We start from the raw sequence: 23,602 nt of genomic DNA, 5'->3' as shown, positions 1-23,602 counted from the left end.
ACCTGACTGTTCATTTATTTCTCAAAGTCTAAATTCTCCCCTCCCTGCAATAGAGCAATAAAGAACACACACTACCCTTACTGAAAAGGAAGCTCTTGGAACATTACAGTCCATTTGAAAGCAATATAATGCCAGTAGCCTCACAATGGTTCAATGCTCCCAAAGACGATGGAAGCAAAAATTAAGTGAAGGTATTACAAACATTAGACACCTGGTTTTGAGATATATTTCCAGCTGTATTTGTTGGATCAAATTTGAACAAAAAAAGGCAGAAGGGTGGAATCTGGCTTAATAAATAAAGTTTCACTGGGATGGAGAGAAGTTTACATTTTCTGCTCTGGCAAAAAGAGTGCTCAGTTCACAAAGAGGGATACATCAAAACCAAACATGCAATGATTGTTTTTAAAACCTTTACTGCAACATAACATTGAAGTAAACAGTAATTAGATAGCTATCATTTTTCCCCAAATGAAAAGATGTAAACAGGAAAATAAGTCTGCCTGTATGTATACAGTTTCTTAAATCATGTTAGAAGGGGTCTTCTCATTCAATGATCAAGAAATTTCAACATAACAATAATGGGTTCTCATTTGAAGGAACTGATATTTTCTTAAAATCCAGCATTAAACATGAAATAATGGGCTTCTTGCACTAGTTTAATACATCTGAAGCAGCAAAATAACCACCTATATTTTGGCATTTATGTTTACAGGTGCTCAAATCTTTTAGATTTCACAAAGCCATTATCCAGTGTTGCCATGAAATACAGATTGTAGATTCTAGGTAGCAAAGGCTATTTCCAATACCAATGTTAAGTAAAAAGAAACATGAAGCAGGGCATTACACTAAATTTCTGGAACTAGTACAGTAAGAGTGAAAACCTAGAAAAAAGTTAACCTACAGTTTATAGAAGGAACTAAATACCTGCAGAAGCTGATTTTTGGTTGTATAATATTTTACACTGTGTGATTTGCTGCATCTGCTACATTAAAGCAGACATGCTTTTATTTATCCTTGCTTTGTTTCCTATATTTTCTTCTCCCTCCCCCCATACCATACACCTAGTACTGTGGATATGAGCCCAAGTATCCCAGACAATCCAGTGAACAAAGTTAGTGTAATGCACTGGTGTGAAGTGTGAGATAAAAAAGTCTCTCCCTTTCAATCTTCATCAAAGTTCTGTTGTAGAAGGAAGTTGGCAGCCAAGTTTTCGTTCTTCTCACAAGCAAAATATGCCTGTATCACAAGTCCTTCAGGGAATCCTAATGCCTTTAACTAAAAAAAAAAAGAAATGAATTTAGAACCACCAAGTTTGTATCTTAATACTTTGTGTTTAATATGCTAAGATATCACCACTTCAGCAACCTGCTTGCTGAAACAGAATTGTAGTTAAGTTTCCCTTTTTTGATTCTTCACTTATTAGAGATTTTGAAATAAAGTGTTTTCCTCAGGTGACTGGAAATTCAATTATTTAATAAATCATTCTCTGCATGTTTAACTTTAATCAATGCATTAAGCCATACTGTACTTTCTTGTATACCACATGCACTTTTTCTGAAAGTCAGCTGCTAGAAGCTGGGGTGTCTTCAGTGACAAAACACAGCCAACAGCTAGGGAGCCCCACAACCTCAATGTACTGCTCTATCCAGCATACACAAACTTACTTTCCCTTTCTCCCCTGTTTCACTTAGAGACACCCTCAAGCTTTTGCTGGAGCATGTGCTGCAGCTAGGGAATTAGTGGAACTACCACTGGTGACTGCTCCCCCCAAATGTGACTGTCAATGTTTTTGCTTGCTATTGGGAATTAAAATTTGGTGGTGGCCGCAGCAGGGACATACAAGAGGGTGACTGCTCTGTTAGCTTTGTGAGCACGTGCTACCTTAGCACGACAAGGTGGTTACATTCATTTAGTCAGTGAAAAACCATGTTACCCTTCATTCCACTCTTCCTGAAAACTGGGTGCATTGGTTGGGGGGGAGGGTTGTATGCCAGAAAATACAGCACTAAGACTGGTGTTGACAGCATTAGAATGTATCAGCAATACATGCACTGCTGTGGAAGAAATTCATTTGACATTAGGCACAAATTTAAATATGAAAGTTTGATAAAGGTATCAGACTGCTGTACAAGTATAGTCAGAGTCCAGAGCTAATCTGCCTGAAAGGGGCATTTCAGTTTAACCGGCAAACTGGCAAGAACAGTTGGTGACGTGAAAGCTGGTAACCTCTGGATCATTTGATTTGTTTGAATGATAAAGCTCAGTTCTGGATTTAGCCGGCACTCTATGAAGAAGTCTTCATTTCTGTTTAAATCAATCACGTTAACACACCTATGCTTTCTAACCAGTGATTTACTTAAAAGCCAGCCCAGAAAAAAAACAGCCTCCAACTACTTGCATAGGCTGAGTGGGCCCCACTTATGTATGTCAACTGGATCTTGCTGCTGCCTGGCTCAAAACAATTACATTTGTTAACAGATTATTGTGCATGTACCAATGGCAGCACAATATTTAGGCCCCACTAGAAGAACTGGGGTGTGCCAAGCAGTCCTAAAAGGAGAAAAGCGCACTAACACCAATTTCTTTACTAGCCAAGTCTAATCAATCTCCCAGCTTTTCTAGAGGGTTAATCTGAAAGTTTTGACAAAGTTTTATTGGTTGAGAGAGTTCAAGTATTTCATGAAAGGGAACAAAACATTTCTACAGTTGTTGTGGAAATGTTATTTGACAGCCAGATCTAGAAAACAGTCTGAGAACAGCACTGAAGCAAATCCTGCTGAACAAAACCAAAAATCAGATGTTTACAAAAGGAGGATTGCTATAATTTCCTTAGGGCTAGTTCCTGAAAGAGATGTAAAGATAGATGGACACTTTACACCTTAAGGCTCCCACCTACAACTACTGCAAAGCCATATTTCCATTTGGCAAGCACAGTTAACGTGTCAGAATGTTGCCAGGCAGTGGCAATTACTGCATATTACAAAGCCATTTAACTGAAGTGGTGCCAACTTTGCTAATGCAGCTTCAGTCTATTCATGAAAAGTCTGATAACAACTCCTATATTTATTGAAATCCATGATAAGTCCCACCTCTCCCCTCCTCCCCCAACACCCCCAGTCAACACGGGGCTGGGGGGAAGAGGGGAAACAAGTTATCTTGGATTTATGTATGGCTTGGAGCAGGCAGTAACTGTGTTTCTGGCACTGGAACCATAGCTGCTGTTTGTCCTTGGCTGGGGTGGCTCATAGAGCAGGGTGGGGGCAGACAGCAGGGAGCGAGATTGCACAGTGTAAGGGATTGTGTAGCATCAGAGGACCTGTAGCTGTTACTACTGACTGATCAGGGCCATTGTGTTTTTTGTACCCCAGGCCAAAGTCAGAGGCAGAGCTGGAACCAAAGTCATTGCATAGAGTAAGCAGTGGTAGGAGTTGCAGGGGGAAGAGGCCAGGGGGCAGGCACTGGTGGGGACAACTGACGGGGGTATAGGCATGGGGTGGGTGGGGGTGGTGGCAGGTAAGGGGAATGACACATGGCATAGGTCAGGCTTCCTACTCTCCCCCTCACCCCCACCTTCCTGCAGCAGCAGGACGGGAGGGGCAAGCACAAATTTAAGATAAACTCCCAATAACTAGATTGAAATACAGGGAGAATTACAACAAAAATTATAATTGTCATGGTATTGTTTATAATTATTGGGAGGTTGTCTTAAATTCAAAGTCATCTTGGATTTGGGTAAATATGGTACTGAAATGTTTGTTCCAAAGCTTTAATTACTGCACGTGTAAATAAGTTATTGTACAGCACCACAAAAAGGAATATAATACTTACTGCTTTAGGTCTGCATAGCTGCAACAGTTTATAGGCATGTTTACTTGCATTTTAGTGACCTACAACTGACTGAATAAACTTCAAACTGGGTTAAACAGTGACTTCAAATAATCTACTTAACTACAAAAGCTCAGAGCTAGTCTAATGGCTCTGGGCATCAGTTTTAAGGAACAAACCGGTTCACTTGCTATGAATTACAGCAGCCATTACTGCACTTAACAGTGGGATTCAAGGCACTGGTCCATTTTGACTTTCCCTCCATTTTATTTAGTGGGCGCCCGGGCATCACATTCGATTAAAAGTATTTACAATAGATTTTGACCACTTGAAAAACCTTTTCTAAAATGGCAGATTTCAGAAGAGGCAGGGAACAAGTTCCTTAAAGTAAGGGCACAGAGGGCATTTGCTTAAGGTCAAGACTACATCAGCTTTCAGATGGCACACTGCAAATTTACTTGTTAGCAGCAGTAACATCAGCTTCACAAACCACTTAAACTAGCACTGACCTTGAAGTCAACACAACACAGGCAACTGCCAAGTAGCATTAGCATTTCAAAATGGAAACTGCTTACCCGCTCTATAGCTTCTTTTTCCTGAGGTGTTACTTGAATGTAGTTCATATGACCACTTCCAGCTTCTGCTACTCCTCCAGTGCCCCCACCGCCGCCACCTCCTCCTTGACCAGACTCTTGGACTGGCTCATTTAACATCTGAATAAAATGCTCCTGATGTTGGCTGATTTGCTGTAGTGCACGGGGAAACAAAAAGGAAAAAAAAAAAAACTGAAATAAAACAGGTTTAGTTCTGCCAATATGCAACCCTAACCGGTTCTATTTGCAATGAAAACATCTAAAGAAACCTGCTTAGTTTTGAGAACAATCCTTGGCAGGTTCTAACAGGAAAAGAAGCAATTTCAAAGTTAACTTGCATCAACTTCCCCTATTCCTTCTACATAAAGGAACAAATTGAACAGACAGCAATTAGGACTGTTGAAAAGACAACAGCAGTTGCAATATGCTATTAAAGAATCTTTGCTTGTGGCATGTCTCATCTAAGAAGCACTAAGTCTGTACTGCTGACATTCTAACTTACAGGGTGGTAACTCTTTCCCTTGTTTGAAAATGATGCAGTACTAACAACCTTAACCCATGTGCCTTTAGAAGTCACCTGTAGTAGCTGAGGGTTTTCCCGTCCTATTTGTTGTAGCAATGCTGGCAGCAGAGAAGGATTCTGCTGAATAATTTGTCTCATTTGCTGGAATTGAGGCTGATTCCGTAAAAATTCAAGTGGATGTCCTGAAATGCAGAAAGTTATTTTTTTTAAAAAAAAGCAAACAAGTCACCCAGACTTAAGTAAACAGAAGAACTAGCAAACTGCTGAAAGAACTGGCAGGCACTCTCCCGTTGCAAAACACTTACCCAATTTGCCTGCCTGAAAAGATCCTACCAGTGTGAAACAAGTCTTTAAGGTACACAACATTCATTATTTCCTCCTTAGTAGTAGGCCAGGGAAGGAGTGGACTTAATGCCTGAACTGATCCCACTTACAGAAGTGGCCCCTCTCTCTCTCTCTGTGAAAAGCATCTTGGTGAAACACAGCTGTATCATCAACAATCATGCTAAATCCAGTTCTGTCGCTTTAAATAAATAGCCTTGGTTTAACATTGCAAAAGTATGTGTCTAATAACCTCTTATGCAAATTTCAGGACAGGTAATGCATCCTCAGCCTCCCTAGTCTGCCAGCTGCTCTCAGAACAATTAATCCTGCTCTTCTTGAAGTCTTGGCTGCCAGTCTTCTCTAACTGCTCATTTATCAGATCCACTACCTCCTTCACTCCAGCTTTCTGTCAGGATGTCAGGCTCTGTCTTTGGTCCCCTTCTCTCCTTCTTCTCCAAGTAATCTTATCCAGGGATGGCCACCACCTCTCTATGCCAAGGATTCTGTTTTACCCTTGACTGTAGGCCCATTTTTTCTACTTGCATTAAAATCTTTGCTGATCTGACATCTCCATGTGATTGTTTAGCCAAAGTTCAATATACCTAGGAGGACAAGGTCTAAGTTCTTGAAAGAGGAGGAGATTTCTTATTTGCTGTGGATATTATCATTATCTTGGCTTTCACATAGGCCTGTAACTGCAGCATTATTTTCTACTCTGACTAGGTTTAGGTTATGTCAAAGTCCTGAAGACTCTCTCTGCATAACTTATATCCATCCATAGCTAAAATACAGTAACTGAGAATCATCTGATATCCTCATCTCTAGCCAAGATAAAAGCAGCTCTGCCTTGTAAACAGCCATCCAGGCAGTCCCTGAAAAGATCTTCAAAGCAACAAGCCAAGAGAACTATGCCTCTGAAAACTTTCTCCATCCACTAGCTCACTCTTCTCTATGCAAACTGGTTGTTTGTCTTAACTTGGGCAGACCAGAACCAGATGAAGTGCAATGCTGAGAAATGTAAAGTGCTCCACCTGGGGACGAACAATCCCCTGCACACCTACAGACCTAGCAGTGCCAACCTGACAGTAATAATAGACCAGTGCGAACATAAGTCAGCAAAGCGACGTTGTAGCCAGCAGGACTAACAATACCCTGGCATGCATCAATGATGCATCTCCAGCAAAACCAAAGAAGTGATTCTCCCACTCTACTTGGCATTGCTGAGATCACAGCTGGAGTACTGCCATCCAGTTCTGTGCACCACACTTTAAGAAGGACGTGGTAAAGCTTCAGAGTCCAGAGAAGGGGCACCCATATGATCAGAGACTTGAGCGGCAAGCCATACAAGGAAAAGCTGAGGGACCTGGGACTCTTCAGCCTGAAAAAGAGAAGGCTGAGAGGGGAGTTGGTAGCAGCTTACTGCTCCATCAGAGGCATATACCAGGGGCTCGGTGAACAACTGTTCACTGGGGCACCTTTGGAGAAAACAAGGAGCAGTGATCACAAACTCCTGGAAGACCGTTTCAGGCTCAACATTAGGAAAAACTACTTCACAACTGGGGTGTCCAGACTGTGGAATAAGCTCCCTCCAGAGGTGGTACAATCGCCTACCCTGGAAATCTTCAATAGGAGACTGGACGGTCACCTTGCTAGGGTCACTTGACCCCCGTTGTCTTTCCTGCTTGGTGAAGGGGGCTGGACCCGGGGTCCATTTCAGCCTTACAATCTACAAATCTATGAACTTTCAAAGCCCTTTACAACCTATCAATTTTCCATACCATTTCACTCAGGGCCCCATCTCTGTTCTATCCATGATGTCATCTGCTTGACTGAAAAAAACAAAATATATTTTTTTCCAGCCATTCTACTCCTCATGTTTGGGAAAGGTTCCTACAAACTTTTATGAAGCTACCTCATTATCCTCCTTCATACCCATGCTCCTCTTTTGAACTCTGCTCTACTGGGATTCTATCAAGAGCCCAGAAAGAGCGTCAAGACCACTTCTAGAAGGCTGCCTTTTCCTCTCCTGTCAATCCCATACCTGCTTCAGAGTGGGGTCTCAACTTAGCTTGGGGCAGGCATTCTGTTTTGCACTCATGCAGTGCACTGATTCTGTGGCAATGCAACTTTCCCCTCCCCATGCACAAAGAGTTAAATGCTTTCCAAAAAATACATCCAACTTTGGACAGGCCTAATACAGGCCAATCTGAGGACCAACTTTTCACTGTGTTGTACTTTATCCCTTCATATATAGAATACACTAAAGAAAAGAAACCGAGTTTTTAGCAACTTTTAATAACTTAGAACTAATATTCAACAGGTCCAGTGTCAGAGCTGGGAAACAATCCGAGCCCACTTCACTGCACCAACTCCTAGACAATACTGCCTCAAAAGACCAATCATGTTTGGATCAATGATGTTACGATTTTTCAACCAACTGAATTGTGAAGTCTAAATGACAGAAAGCATTTAATGCTGGGGTCAGCAATGTTTTTGGAACGAGTGCCAAAAACACCTGCAAGCTCAGCTTGTAAGATGTTGCCATGTCAGGAGCAGATGACAGGGGAGCTGCAAGGGGCCCAATCCTCGTTGTGGCAGTGCAGCCGTGGCTTCTTCCCTGCTGTCTGCCCCAAGGTGCACATACCAAGCAAAATGCCTTTGCATGCCACACTGTGGTACCCGTGCCAGGGGTTGCCTACCCCCGATTTAATGCTTTCTAACAGTAAATGCTGGTCCAAAAGTCAGCTTCGAAGAAGCCCTCTTCTCCAGCTGAGAGACTGAACTGTTTCTGCAGATTACTTTCCAGGTAATTGTGAACTACGAGAACATCATTAATGGAATCATCAGCTTTTAAGGTCTAAATTTGTAAAATATTAGCCTCCTATGGTTTCATTCTAGTGTTAGTTTCAGTAAACTTACAGTGTTTTATTTAGCATCTACATTTTAAAGAAACAGGTCTGCTAAGCTGAGGCAAGTAAAAAATATCCACTATCTGTAGTTGTAGCTTACATGGTATTTGTAACATGCAGAAAGTATTTTAAGAGAAAACATGACTGACCAAAGGATTCCAAACTGGCTTGGACAAAACACACTACAGTGCCTTACCCCAATGGCCACCCTAAAAATATAAAAGGGTAGAGTAACAGCTGTGACCTTTATAACGTGTAGTTACACTCTGGTAAACCAAAAAGAGGCACAATCTAAAGCAAGCTTTTAATTGCATTAACAAAAACACAGCAGACAAGTTATTTTTAGTATATACTGGAGTATGAAGAACTAGCAAGAGCTGCCATGCTTATTGATACTTTCCATTTTCCTCACACTAGGCTCTCCAAAATTAATTCACCTGCCAATATATAAATAGTGTTGGCTTCTTCTGCCATCCTGCATGATTCACACACTACCCCTTCTTCAAGAAGCTGCTTTTGGAAAGTTATGCAGAAGAAAACATTGGAACTCCTGAAAAGCACCTGCAGCTTCTGTGCTTGGTAGTGTAGTTTTGAGACTACTGCATCTGAAGAAATGTGATCGTTTTTATTAAACTTTCAAGTTAAGACTGTAACTTGATAGCTAAAGAAGTGCACAAAGCTGCTTCCTGTCGTGTTGTGGCATATTTGAGATGTGATACTCATAACAGGTTCTTTTCTCACATGTCCTCTAGAGCACTGGGAGCCAACCTTTTTGGCAGACATGCCAGGAAGTAGCTCTGCACCCTTCCCTGAGTGCCACTCCAGTCCCTTTCCTGATCTGCTCAGCTTTCCACCCCTTGCCCTGTGCTTCCTCCTTGCCTGATTTGATACTCTCCTTTCTGTTCCCTGCACCACTGTGCTGCCTACCCTCCCGCTGCCCCCACATCTGCCACAAGCCACAAAGAGGCTGCCCCATACCACTTGCAGCTGCAGGTTGGCCACCCTTGCTCAGTTGGTACAAAGACCAAGCTGCACTACACCATAGGGCACTTGATGCCAGCCAGTGATGTGGCCACATGGTGCTGACTTTCTCGTTGCCAACTGCTGTAACAGAGAGCTTGGAAGTCTAAAGAAACTAGGAGAAAGGAGTCAATCTCGACTAGGGCCTAAAATTACAGAGGAGAAGAAACTGGACTCAGGAGCTGGAAAGACATCAGTGAAAGCAAGACAAAGGATCAACAGATGTATAAGCAAGGGTAGAGAGAGAGGAAAAAAATAAGCCGCACTTACTGCATCAGACAGTATTTAATGTTTTGTGTTTGCTCAACACTGCTTTTCTCCACACACCAATTGATTTTGGTGCAAACTTAGCCTCACACAAATCATTTCTTCAACAGAATGGTCTATGTTCCGCTAGTCTAGACCCTTGATCAAGTAGGCTTCCCTCATGCACTGTACCTTTGGTACCAGCAAGCCAAGCAAAACAAAACTGAATACCGTAACTGCAAGGGTGGTTCAGCACTGGAACAGATTACCTACGGAAGTTGTGGAATCTCTATCCTTGATTAAAATGCACGTTTGACAAATACATATCTGGAATAGTTCAGTCTTAGATGATCCTGTCTAGAGCAGACAGATTGGACTAAACAGCCTCCTAGGCTATTTTCCCCTATTTTTCTATGATTCTATGATTACTTTTTAAAACAGGAGTGGGAAAAACATGGACTGAGGTCCAAGTGCATCTTGCCTGACTGGATCTAGCCCGCAGGTGAGCACCCACCAATCAATTATATACAGCCCATGGCTGCCCCTTGTGGTGTTCTGCATGGGGGTGAGCTCCACCCACTCCTGCCAGGGGCAGCCTGTGCCACACTCCGGACCATACCTACCAAGGGCCCGGACCCAGCCAATGCCCACAGCTTCCCAGCAAAGCTGCTCCTGTGTACTCCTCAGCTCCCCCTGCCTCCAATGGCAGTTCCTCCTTCCGCTGTGCTGCTCCAGGCAGCAAGTACTGCAAAGAAGCAATGGCAGCCACAGGGACACGTGCCCGGTACTACACGCCCAGCAAGCTGGGAGAAAGCTGCAGCCAGCGGCTCCTGCCCCGGCGTGCAGGGCTCCAGCTCCCAGCTGCCTTCCACCCACTCAGCTGCCTGCAGGTGCCTGCTCATTGTGGCAGGGGGGCAGAATGGGTGGAAAGTGGCTGGGAACTTGAGCCCTGTGTGCTGGGGCATAAGCCATCAGGCTGTACCTTCTCTCCTGCCTGGCTGGGCATCTGCTGCCCAGTGCACATCCCCTGCTGCCTGGAGAAATGCAGCAGGGGCAGGAGGAGGAGAAGCAGCCTCTGGAGGCAGAGGGCAGTGAGCAGCATCCATGCAGTTGTGGCAGCAGCCCCACTGGGAAGCAGGGCACACTGGTCAGGGCCTGAGCTATGCTGTCTGGCAGGTACACAGGGCTTGGCCCCTTCTGGAGTGTCACGGGCAGCTGCAAACAGCACCAGCACCACACAGGCAAGCTCTCCTCCAGGCCCCCTCCTGGCAGGCAGTCCCCTGCCCCTCCACCTACTCCCCCACAACATATGAGTAAGACTTTATTTTGAGTTATTATGCAAATTGCATCATTCGTTACTCCAAAAAATACCAAATCAGGACAAAAATAATTTTTGAAATAAAATGAAAATATATTATAGTCGATGTTTGATTTTTAGTATACAATTTGGCTTTTTATCTATAATTTGTTAAAATGATATCTTCCAAAAGATTGCCTGTGGCCCCTCAACAGCTTGCCAAAATTAATTAAGTGGCTTTTCAGTCAAAATAATTGCCCACCCATGTTTTAAAACCTAGCACTTTCTTGCTATAGACATTTTGAAGTTATTTAGCCTACAGCAAATTCTACCAAGAAACTAGGGCTGAGGAAATATGAAGAACTGTCTATATTTGTAATGGCAAAAAGTTAATCAAATCATATCAGATCAGAGTTGCCATAAGATCCATGGTGGTATTTAGGATTTGACATACTGTGATACCAACATCACAGATCCATCTGTGGACAACTAGATTTTTCTTCTGCTGAAATTTCAGTTTCCCTAATGTCTCTCTCACTTTGATTAGTTAAACTTAAAATCTAATGCATAGGCAGTCTGCTCTATAGCTATAAACTAGGCCATCTTACCTCCTGAAGAGCTAGTAGTCGTAGTTGTTGCTGCTGCTGCCACTGCCGAAGACTGAGAAGCACCAGTGCCTGCTGCTTGAGGAGGATCAGCCACAGCTTGATTATCTCCAGGGATACCCTAAATCCAGAGATCATGTTACCACCGACAGCAGAGACTGCACTCAAAGATGTGTGTTTCATTGCATAAAATGCTCAGGCCTAGGAAAGAAACTTAATGCTTTCACTGCAAACAAACAAGCAGGGCTACAAATTCCCACATTTTACTGATAAGCCTGCAAATGCCTCATTCACTCAGTATAGTACTGGATTTTCTGAAAAGAGAGCAAGGGAACTCACATAACTAAGGTAAAACACTCCAGGGCTTTGATAAACCTAGAACCTTGACCTCCATGAAAAAGTTATCAGCAGTTACTGTAGATTAGAGCACTGGTATATGCTCTTCTCATCAAGAGTGCACTAGTATAGTCTAACACAGGAGGCAAGTACTGTACAAAATTGTTATAAGGATCCTGTCTTGATATTCTTGCTAACTACCAAAAGATATGTGCATTCTTGTCCACAGCACCAAGAGTACAGAAGAAACCTAAAAGGACTCTAGTACAAATGAAAACTTCTGCCAATTCTCCAGTTTCTCCACTCCGCAGTACCGACATGTGAATTAGGTTTAAAGAGGTATGTAACCGATTCATCTCAGACACCGACCCACATGGAAGTTAACAGGACTTTTAAGGGTACAGACAGTCCTCACAACAGTACCACTTTCAAATGATACCAATGTAATAACCTGCTATGATGCAACTGTCACATCAGCCTGCTCCTGTTATCAGTAAAACTGAAAACCTGTTTCATTCACAGTTAAAGTTCCAGTGATTTAACTTGTATACAGATGTAACAGTTGCATCATAACAGTCAATGCATGTTCCAATTCCTCTTTCCCTTTAAAGGGAGTTAAAGATGCATTTGTCCATTCCTTCAGTGACAAGTTTATCATAGTTTAGACGTGCTGCCAACCAACCTACTTAAGAGCTCTGTAAACTTATTTAATCAGCTTGCACTAATCAGAATTTAAGAATTCTGGCTAGTCTTAAACTGCTACATTGCTGAATGCCTCAGTGTATGTGGAACTGACCACCTTATAGGAGACCAGGGACAATGGAGATTGGTTAAACCTTGACCACTTCTACTTGAATCAGAGCACATTAGAACTACAGGTTGGCTGAAAGGTACAGAAACTTGTCCAGCCAAGTCTGTCTGCAGATAACCACAATATTTTCCCAAAAGAAAAACGCAAAAAAAAAAAAAAAAAATCAAGAGACTAATTCTTAGTTTCAGAAGAGAAATAGGGAGAGGAGGAAAACTCAGTCACCATAAAACTTAAGAAAGAGGAACAGAGAGGCAACACCTTCCTAGTAGCAGGAATCAGTTTAGCACAGGACCAGCCCGTGGGGGAGAGAAAGCAGAAGAAGCAAGCAGCTGCTCAGAAAAGATGCTCTCCAAGATTTCAAGAAGCTTTGTGCAAGATTCCTAAGAACAGGATTCTTTGGGCTGGGATCTGAGTAGGGAGAACATTGAGGCAGTGGGATGCCATTTTCACCAAAACAGAAATCAGTTGGCTTTTGCAACCAATATACATGCTACTTGCATTAGGTACTAAGTTTCCCAGAAGAGGAGAATTGAAAATCCAGAATGCCAACACTGGAGGTGTGGGAAATGTTCTGCTTATGCAACCGGGGAGTTAGTCAGCACTGAGGACCTTCAATGGGATGGCAAGGCCCTGTTTCCATAAAGGAGCAAACAAAGTTTAAGTCAAGAAGGCATGTTATGGTACTCTAAGAGAACTGTTGCAGCCATGATGGTCCAGAAATTATGAGACACCTAACAAACAATATCTTGCATTTGGAAGCTTGCCTAACATTATGCCAAAAAACACCGGTCCGATAAAAGATATTGCCCACAAAAATCCTTGACTCTTGTATAATTCCTGGACTATCACAGCTATAACCTTCACTCCAACACTATGAAAATACGGCTGTTTTCATGTGGATTTTCACTCATCTTAGAGGTTTTTTCACTTTTAAAGTATGAATTTTTTCAAAGATTAAGTCCTTCTGTTAAGAGAGGCAAGAAAGACAAAAATGTAGATAAGAGAAGATACTCACCATTAAAAGGTACTCCACTGCTCTGTCAGGATTGTTGAAGCTGGCTCTCAGTGCAGCAATTACTTGCTCTCGTTCGTAGCCCATTGACATGATCTCAGTCACCATATTCTCATAGGACTGACCTGTCACTAGAGGCAAAAACACCAGTGTAAAGTTAAAAAAAAAAAAGGGGGGGGGAGATGCATCCAGACTATAGTTAAGAAACACTATTATGTTAAGCCAATCTTCATTAATTCACGCGAAGGGTAACTTGCACTAAAGTTATCCAAGTTTTGGTTGATTTAGTTTCAGGTGTGTTCAAGTTTTATATTAAGTACTCATTAGAATGGTAAGAGTTCCTGGGGACAGAGCACAATGCAGGCTTCTATCAAAGTAGAAGTGTGTTTGTAACACTCCACATTAATAATTGAAATAATTCTCCCTCCTTACTCTTTTCACAAAGGTCAAGGGCATCTTCACAGCTAACAGTCAATTTCTGCCTTAATTAAAAAAAGGCCCCTGCAGCGCGAGGTGGGAAATTAGTCCCTCTAAGGCAGAAATCTGTTTTTAAAGCATCTAAAAGCAATCCAGCAAAGCCAAGTAACTTAACACTTAATTCTTAGGGTGATGACCAGAGGTAAATGAGGACCAAATGACCATTTGCTGCTGCTCTATCACAATGATGAGAAACAGTCAAAGCCCCCTAGACCACACCAATAACTTAGAACAGGGGTTCTCAAACAGCGGGTTGTGACCCCCCCTGGGGGTCACAAGCACCTTAAAAAGGGGGTCACAAACCCGTGCACCACCAGTGCTTTTGCTGGTGCGCAGGCACACAGGGAAACTCCTCTCCCCCTGTCGATCGGCTGCCAGGGAGTCATGGTATCGCAGAGTTTGAGAACCTCTGACTTAGAATGATCTGTCCAAAGTTAGAAAAGTCCTAAAAAGAAGCAGAATTTTTTAATTGTTGCTTAGCAACATCACTCTGGTCATTATCAAGAATAAAGGACAGCGAGCAGTCTAAGTAGCTCAGAAGTGATCTTAATATTATATAGCCAAGGCCAGAGCTGTTGATTTCCTCCTTTTTAGGATACAGAAGGCCCTGCTCAGACAAGCTAGTTAATACATTATGTCAATGCCTCAAAACTCAGGCAAAGGGAAAAATGATGCATATGAGGATGTAAAGATGACTCAGGGTGGTTTCCTCTAGGAATGCAAATTTAAAGCGATTTGTTTCCTTTCTAAGAAAGAAAGCATGCTGAGGAAGACAGAGGAAGAAAGTGATCTAGCTTGAAATATGAACTAGTGCCATCTCTTACTATATCAGTTCTGCAAACCTGCATTCTAAACAAAGATTTTTTCTCTGAAAGTCCGCAACAGCAAAGCCCAGCACAGCAGTCATTCTGAATGAGGTGATCTTAAGTCCCTGCCAGATATTGTATTTTAATGTGCTAAACATTCAATTAACATTTAATAAATTAAAATAAAATAAATAAATACAAAATTTAATGCACCAAACATTAAAACAATTTACCCCTTGATAAAAATGGTGAACTGGACTTTAAAAAATTTACTTGCTGAAAATGTAACTGTTTCATGGAAGGTAAGTATCCCATCTTAATTTTAAAGTCTAGCCTTACTTGGATCCTCCACTATCCCATAGTGTGTGTTCTCCCTACCTGAACCCTTAAGGAAAAGGGAAGAGAGGGAGGGAGAGAGAGAGCAGCTGGCTGAGAGTCAGCTCAGCAGCGAGCTTTCAGGAAGTACAGCACACATGCTAAGCAATGACAGGGAGGGATAGTATCACTTCCAGTCACTAACTGTATTAGATGTCATTTCTGAGGTGCTCTTCAGTACTACACCATTGTAACCCAGATGTAACTTGGCATGTTAGATGAGATTGGGAAGAGGGGTTGGGGGTGGGAAAGGGTCCAATAAAATCTAGAAGTCTGCTTCACCTTAGTCTCCTTGCTATAGTCAGTACAGGCAAAGATTCAGCGGCAAGCTTAAGTACTGGGAGTTTATGCCTGTGCAGCCCACAAGCAATCCAAGTACTCAAATTTGATTCCCCAGTCTCCACTTTAAACAGTGATGAAGGAGGCTTGTTGTTAGTACTTTAGGATTTACTTCCCTGTTTCACAAAATAATTACTCCCCAATTCCTATTTTGCTGCAAGTGCTTCAACCTGCAGTGAAGCTTGAACTGCTCCAATAAAAGAGCAACTAGTCTGCTATACAGTGAACATGCACTACGATGTGCACCCTTTCTTACTCAGTGGGGCAAGAAGTTTATTCAGCTGGACAGAACACCTCTTCTTAAAAGTAATCACTGTACTGGACAGACTTACGGTGAAAGGCAAGGTGTCCACCTTCAAAACCCTCTCAAACTACATAAGATGGAACAGAGTCAAGATACTTGAAATGCTACTCCATTTCCCTGAATGCAAGACAACTTTGAATTTAAGATGATCCCTTCAGTAATTAGATTCTATATAATTTTCAGTGTATAAAATCCAATTAGTGGAAAGTCATCTTAAATGCATCTACCCCTCCCCCCACCATCTGTACCCCACACTGCTGAAGTGGAGAAAGCAGCAGCAAGGTTGAATGGCCAAATCCCTGGCACTTGTCCCCTGCCATGCATCTCTCTGCTGCCTGCCGCTACAGTGCCTGTGCCAAAGCCAGTGGCCAAAGCCAGGAGCTAAGCTGATGCCAACCCCAGGCAGGTATTCGAATACAAAATGAGGCTTCCCTCCTTCCCCATGCTGACTAGGAAAAATCTTGTCTTGGATTCAAGTAAATACAGTAGTTCTCAATTCACTACCCTGAGGCATCTAGGGCAAGTCACCTCTTTTGTAAGCAAGTTTCCATATATAAGAATTTCCATATATCCCGATTTGTTTATGTCACCTCAGCTAGCCAAGAGTATTGGACAAATTCACTGTTGCCTACATGCACCAAACAAAGTGCATATACAAAGTCTTGGTGATTTCTGCTCTATGAATATTTCTGAAGGAAAAATTTGGTTTTTTATGTACCAATGGCTAAAATACTGAACCAAACCAGCTATTCATTTCAGGTCACTCTTTTCTCTGTACAGTAGTAGTTAGCTGTACTGGTCTGAAGAAAGAAGGCAGTGTAGAGTTGCACCTTATTGCTGCATTCAAGCTTGACTAAATTCACTTGGTTGGCTGTCCTGTACAGTCTGCACAACCTAGACCCTCCAGTTGTTTCAGGAGTGTAAATATATTGAAAAAAAACCTGGGCTGTGCTCTTCATATAAGGTTATAAGCTGTCAACTGCAAACACTACAAGTCATCCATTCTATATAGACTGCAGGACTGGAAGGTACTGGTGAGAGGAAAATTATACATACACATTGTGCATCAGCCACAATGTTCAATGTTCTTCCCAAACCACACTGAAATGATCCATTAGAAAAGGCAGGACTAACAAATTCGGAAAAATCTCCAAGTGCTGCTAATCAGTGCCAATCTTTGCATTCTTGGGGAACAGTACTTTATTTAAAATCTTGGGAATGACTGGATAGAGAAAAAGAATACAAACAACCATGGTGTCTACTAATCCCTTGTTTGTTTCGGCTATGCTGAAACAATGTCTAAGTGCCAACTACTTAAACTGAAACACTTACCAAGTGCACTTGTAGCATCCTCAAAAAGATTTGATCGAGAAGTATCACCTGTTGTACTGTAAGACAGAACAAGTAAAACCTCAAATATATAACTTTAGAATGGGTGATTCTTAAGGTGAAGAAGCAGCTGCAGTTTGATACCTGGGCCCCTTTGTTTCTAATGAACAAGCAAAATTTTCTACTGAAGTGAATAGCTTTTAAGACCCAGTAGTGTGAATCCAGAATTTACCTATGTATATGCTCCAGCCAAAATGTTATCATTTCTTACCCTTTGCACTGGGCAAAACCATCAATACTGGCATTAGGACTATCGACCATCATTGCACAGTTGGCCACCTACTTGCCTTCAATAACGAGATGGCCTAAACTTTGTCCTTAAGGCTCAGATAAGAGTATGTGATTTGCAAAAACACCCAGTACTCATGTAATTGCTCACATTTAAGTCAATGGTAGAGAAATGCTGCTGATTTTGGCAAGGGCCAATTAGGCTAAAGTAAGGTTTTTGAAGGAAAGGCAACTGATAAAGAGTTTATATTTATTCTCTTTCAGCTTACTGTGACTGCTGAAGGAGACCCCTTGTTGCCAGGACCTGCCAGGATCAGTTTTCAGAAAGTAATGCATGAGTACATGCAAATATTTCCTACCATATACAAGTGTTCTGGCAAGAGCACTAAATGGCCATTTGACACTAAAATTTACAAAGCCAAAAAAAAAATCAAACGAGTATAAAAAGAGAGAGAGAGAAAGCTGCTTTTCCTAGCCTATACCAAGGAAATACACTGCATCCAGCAGATGGCTGTTATATCACAGTGAACAAATGGGTTTGTGGAAAGCAGTATTAAAAGGTTTATTCCATTTGTCACTAAATTTCTCTGGTTTTCCATGCAGTTGGGCATTTATACTGAGACTAATACTTAATCCACTCTTTTTCCAGTCTAGCCCAATATGGTGAAAAGAAAGGGCATCACTATTTCACTCACAACAAACTGTGTGAACAGTGCAATAGCAGCAAATGTCACGTTAGTGCTTTAATTTCTCTAGGTGCATGCATTTGGAGGGGCAGGGAAATGTAGGATGTAGTAAGAGGAGCACAGCAGGATAGGTGAAAGAGGCAGGTTTTCAATGAAGAGAGGAGGAAGGTTGGGAGCAAACAGAGCTGAACAAGGCAAAGAATTGGATTCAGAGGTCCCTGCTTTGGTTACTTCAGTTCTTACTGGCTGCAGCTTCTGGTTGGCTCCTTTCTATAGTATCTCCACAACCACATCAAGAAGACAGAAACAGGACCTGTACCCCACTATGACCTAGGGCATGTCAACACTTAAAAGTTTACCTCTCCCTTCCTCTCTTCCCCCTTATGATGTTAAGACTCTTACTTCTCCCCAAGTGGAAGGGTATCATTAATCTCCCCAGGGTGACAGTCTCTTTTGACTACAGTGAAAGAAAGGAAGAGCTAAAACATGGGTGTAAAGGAAACGTAATTTTATCAAAAAGCTTTGCATTCTGTTGTAAGAGAGTTCAAACCAGGTTTTTTGGAGATGACCACTCACATAATTAAGTTACTCTTTAGACCTTCTCTCTCTCTCTTTTTTAATATGAAGCCTATGCAAGGCATTCCTCCCTCACTCATCCAATTCCTTACCCATCTCAGCCTTGTAAGCTTTCATCACTGCAAGCCACCCCTTGATGGGGTTTTATATTCCACTAAATGCTTGCCTAAGTAAATTAAATGTAAATATGTGTATAAGTCTGTTCATGTATGGTATGAAGCACTGCCAGGGATGTGAAATTATAGTTGACTGCATTACAAGCTCTATCTTTTGTTCGTTTACAACATTCCTGAATATGTTAAAGACCTTAAGAGTGAACAGAATAAAGATTCAGCCTCAGTTCCCACTACTGAAAAGCCAAATGCAGCTTGCTTGGCTTGAAAAAACCACACCCACCCAAATTCCCACAAAATTAATGGGAATTCCCAAATTCCCAAGTTCGCTACAAAATGATGTTTTATTAGTAGTAGTAGTAGTAGTAGCAGCAGTAGGGCTGCTTAGTAGTTTTGGGACACTTTAGGATAAGATGCAGCCTTGTTTTTATTCTCCCTTCTTTCTTGTGTTCTTGTGTCTTTAGCAGAATTTGCAGGTTCACTGGAATCTGACAGAGCTGTCTCTTAGAGCTGCTGCTATGACCTCAAACTTACAACCTCTGGGCTGTTAACCTTCCACCTTGGGCACCCATGCCACCCTAGCCCCTTTCATTCTCCCAAAAACAAGTTAAAAGTCTTTCACAGCCTCTTCAGCAAAGGTAAGAAGAAACTATTTTTAACAGACTAATTTATTTCCAGAAATTAAGCAAGATGATGACTGGAGCAAAAGTGTTATCAAATATAGTGTTAATAAATATAACTAGGAGGATTCAAAATGCTTCACTCCTGAGTTTGTTTTTTCACTTCAGGAAGGTAACCCCTAAGTCTAATGACTTTACAAACAGTGATTCAGTAAAGATAACAATACCTTGAGAGGCAGGAAAGTCCCCCCAGCTCAGAGATACAAAGTGACTCTCAGCAATTCTGTGACATGCCCTAGGTCACAGAAGACTGACAGAAACAGATCAAGCATTGCGTGGATTTCCAGCCCTGTAGGAAAAACTCATGTATTGAACCCCCCTGCAAGCCAGATGCCCATACAAAAGGAAGTGCAATAACAGGAAAAACAAACATGAGGTTAACCATATTTTCCTTCTACGTCCCACTCTGGTGACAAAGGGTAATAGACAAGCAAAGCTAGGGAAAAGGTAACGGCCAACTTGACATGGAATTTTTCAATTTTCAAGCGGCTGTTCTCACCTGTCAGTTGATGTAGGGCTGATAGCAGCTGGTGCCTCAGGTGGTTTCTCTGCTGGTTTCTCTTCTTTTGGGGCACTTACAGGTGCAGATTCGCATGCAACTGCAGCTGGTGCTGGAGTGGCAGGGGTGGGAGCAGGGGCAGAAGCCAGGGTGGGAGCAGGGGTGGGGGCGGGGGCAGGAGCAGGAGTAGGGACCGGGGCAGGAGCTGGAGCTGGTGTGGGAGCTGCAGTAGCTGTTGTAGTAGAACTAACTGTAGTGGAAGTGGTGGTGGTGGCGGTGGTGGTGGCGGCATTTGATTGCTGAGTTGTAGCTGGCGATTGTGCTGGAGCAGCTGCTGCTTTGGGCTACAAAGAGAACAGTGGAACACAGGTGTATAAACCAAACATTTTACTATAACTGTTCAGTGTATGTCCAGCAAAGGAGTTGTTAGGTTTCAACAGTAATCTGCAAACTCAACACTTAAATCTACTCAATAAGACATTTAGGATGAAAGTATAGGTTTATGATTGATATAAACATGTAAAAAAGGCATTTTGTAATCTGCACTGAGGTACTTAAGCAAAACATCCCAAACTAAGTCTTTAACATTTGGCTTCCTATTCATGATAAGCCCATTTAGACGATGACTACCCATGTTTCTTAGGCATACTCTTCATTAATGTTCTAAAAAGCAGACAGTATTTGCTGTGGACGTTCTTTGAAACAGTTAAAGAGATTTGATAAATCTACTGACTGCAAAGGGCACTGACCACACACATTTGAAAATTCAACAGAAGGGAAAATTGACATTGAATTGTGAACACTATCTGTCAAGACAAGATCCCCAGAGTGACTGCTAAAGTAAGCCTTCACACCACAACCCACTTCAACTGTGCCAAAGTACTCTTAAGCACTATTTGCTAAATACAAGTAAAAACAATTGAGCTGTGCAACTATCACTGAAGTTCACAGTCATGGAATACACATAAAGCTGACAGTGAGATGTCACAGGTTTAACAGGACAAGCATAACAATTTCTTTGATTTTTCATTTTCTACTGGCAAGCAGTGAAGAGGAAGCTTGTTTACATTCAAGATTAAACGTATCCATGTGTAAGTGACAATTTTGAGAATATGTAGACCTCAAGCCTTCTGGTTGCTATTGTCAGTCGAGATGGTTAGCTGTGTTAGTCTGAAATCAGCCAGAAGGTAAGGCAAGGTGGCAGCTTAGTTACCAAATGGTTCAGAGAGGCTCAAGCTTTTGCAGGTGGGTTAAAGCCTACTTTATCAGATGTTAAGGACAAACTTGCAGAGAGAGCAATAAAAAAATTTAATAATATCCATCCCTCCCCAAACTGATTCCTGAATAGTCCACATGACAAATTCATTTCTTGGACACCACTGTGAAGCTTTGCAAAAGGCACATTACCATCACATTGTATCCAAAAGCCAACCAACTGCTACCACTATGTCCACATCACCAACTTTCCTCCCAAGGACACCACCAGACCCATCAGCAAGCTTATGTTACAACAGTATTTGCTCTGATCCCACCAACCAGGATTCACAACATCATCACCTAGAATACCCAGCATGAAGTGGGCATATCATTAACGACTCCAGCTCCTCCTGGATAATGAAGACCATCTCAAGGCAGTCTTGGGGGAGGTGAGGGAGAAGCAAGTCCAGGCTTACAGATAGCCCCCTCAACCTCAAACAATCTCTCTCTAGCAGACCATCTAAATCCTATTCTTCCCAAGCTCCAGCTCCTGCTACAGATCCAGATGCCAGCTGTGACCCTCCGTCAACACAGACCACCAAGCTACTCACAATATAACATTTGGAGTTCATTCATTTATTGCTTTACCAATGTCATATAGACAATCTACTGCTTACAATGCCTTTCTGCTGCCTACGTTAGCCAGACAGAAAAATCCTTGCATAAAGTCACCAGCTCCTGAAACTGGAATAAGAAACCATACAGAGACTGGATTGCGTTAAACATTATCTGGACTAGCTTTTAACTCCACCTACTTATTCCCATGCCCCTCAGTGTGTTAACTGCCTTGTCTATTTGTACTGACCATGTCAACCTACCTTCTGCCTCTCCGCCATGCCCCTCCCTTATCTTTTTCCATCATATTTAAATTCCTATTTCCTATTTTATACCCTTTCTTTCTGCAAGTCCACTCATGGAATCTGACAAAGTAGGCAAAAGCTCATGCCTCTCTGAACCAGTCAGTCTTTAAGGTGCCACCTTGCCCTGCCTTTGCCCTGGTTGATATTATGGGGTCTACACTGTGCAAGTTACATTGCTGAATACCTGTGTCCACATTTACTTGCCACAGGCTAGCAGGGTTGAGACATATTCCTGCCAGAGCAGGGACAACACCAGGTCATCAGAACTCAACAACTGCTTATTCAAGATGAATCACTGCAAGAAAACTGATTTACTCAAATACAAGAAGGTACTGCCTCTAAGACTGAGGGGGGATTTAATAGCAGCTTTCAACTACCTGAAGGGCAGTTTCGAATAGGATTGGAGCTAGACTGTTCTCAGTGATGGCAGATGACAGAACAAGGAGCAATGGTTTCAAGTTGCAGCAAGGGAAGTTTAGGTTAGATATTAGGAAAAACTCTCTCACGAGGAGAGTGGTTCTCAGTGATGGCAGATGACAGAACAAGGAGCAATGGTTTCAAGTTGCAGCAAGGGAAGTTTAGGTTAGATATTAGGAAAAACTCTCTCACTAGGAGAGTAATAAAGCATTGGAAAAGGTTACCTAGAGAGGTTGTGAAATCTCCATCCTTGGAGATCTTTAAGACCTGGCTAGACAAAGCCTTGGCTGGGTTGATATAGTTTGGGACAGTCCTGTTTTGTCTGAGCAGGGGTTGGACTAGATGGCCTCCTGATGTCCCTTCCAACCCTAATTTTCTATAATTCTATTTCATCAGAAGGAAAGTGGAGACAATGAAAAATTTCTTGTTGCTGGAAAACAGATGACAAAAGGAGCTTTTGAAAAGGACTTACATAGAAGCCTTCAGAGGCACAGGAGCTGTTGTCAATAAGGGAGATGTTTGGATATGCTCTTTTGTAGCAGTGCAACAGCTTGTTTTAAGCAACAGGACAGAAGTTGGGGAAGGGCAAATTAAGCTGAAAGACCCTATGTTGAAGAAGGCAAACCACTAACTGTAACAGCGTAAATCTGGATCACCGCAAAGGACAGAACTCATCCTAAAAAAAGAGCTAAGCTTCTTTACCACATAGGACTCTTATGGATACAGGAAGAATCAAGTCTTCCTAAACAGAGATGGACAACCATACCTCATCATCCCTAACTCACACAATTTTCTTAATATTCATTTCTAGTTCATGTCATTACGTAACAGATAACATGCTCTTGCATAAAGGTTTTGTAGCCGTTTCTTTAGATTCATGTCCCTGGAAGAGTTAAACTGTAAACAAGAATGCTTCGCACTCCCAGCATGACTCTGGGAAAGGAGGGGCTCAAAATATGTAGGAAGCTTAAGGAGTTGGTGCAGGTCCCTGGCACCAGGCAGGTGGACCACACACTCCAGGCTCCCAGGAGGCTCTAAACAGAGGGCTCACACCACAGATGAGAAGCCTAAATATGATTTCAGCCACTGTTTCTA

At 42.2% G+C, this 23,602-nt stretch overlaps 1 protein-coding gene across 2 annotated transcripts in view; it reads right to left on the bottom strand.

The window, feature by feature from the left end:
- Positions 1-215: 215 nt before the first annotated feature.
- The window catches only part of RAD23B (RAD23 homolog B, nucleotide excision repair protein), a 51,852-nt gene continuing 28,465 nt past the window's right edge, over positions 216-23,602 (bottom strand). Inside the window, exons 4-10 of one of the 2 annotated variants that reach the window (XM_019555035.1) lie at positions 19,974-20,317; positions 17,135-17,190; positions 13,505-13,632; positions 11,346-11,463; positions 4,996-5,123; positions 4,401-4,589; positions 216-1,275 (exon numbers count right to left, since the gene is read on the bottom strand). In XM_019555035.1, coding sequence (XP_019410580.1) covers positions 1,162-1,275; positions 4,401-4,589; positions 4,996-5,123; positions 11,346-11,463; positions 13,505-13,632; positions 17,135-17,190; positions 19,974-20,317 — 1,077 coding nt within the window. In that variant the 3' untranslated portion in view covers positions 216-1,161. The remainder of the gene's footprint in view (positions 1,276-4,400; positions 4,590-4,995; positions 5,124-11,345; positions 11,464-13,504; positions 13,633-17,134; positions 17,191-19,973; positions 20,318-23,602) is intronic. The other variant, XM_019555036.1, reaches the window with a different exon arrangement.

This window comes from Crocodylus porosus, unplaced genomic scaffold (genome assembly GCF_001723895.1).
Source record: "Crocodylus porosus isolate Cpor-Errol unplaced genomic scaffold, CroPor_comp1, whole genome shotgun sequence".
NCBI lineage: Eukaryota > Metazoa > Chordata > Crocodylia > Crocodylidae > Crocodylus > Crocodylus porosus.
Note: the sequence above shows the minus strand (reverse complement) of the source record. Positions and strands in the feature narration are given on the sequence as shown.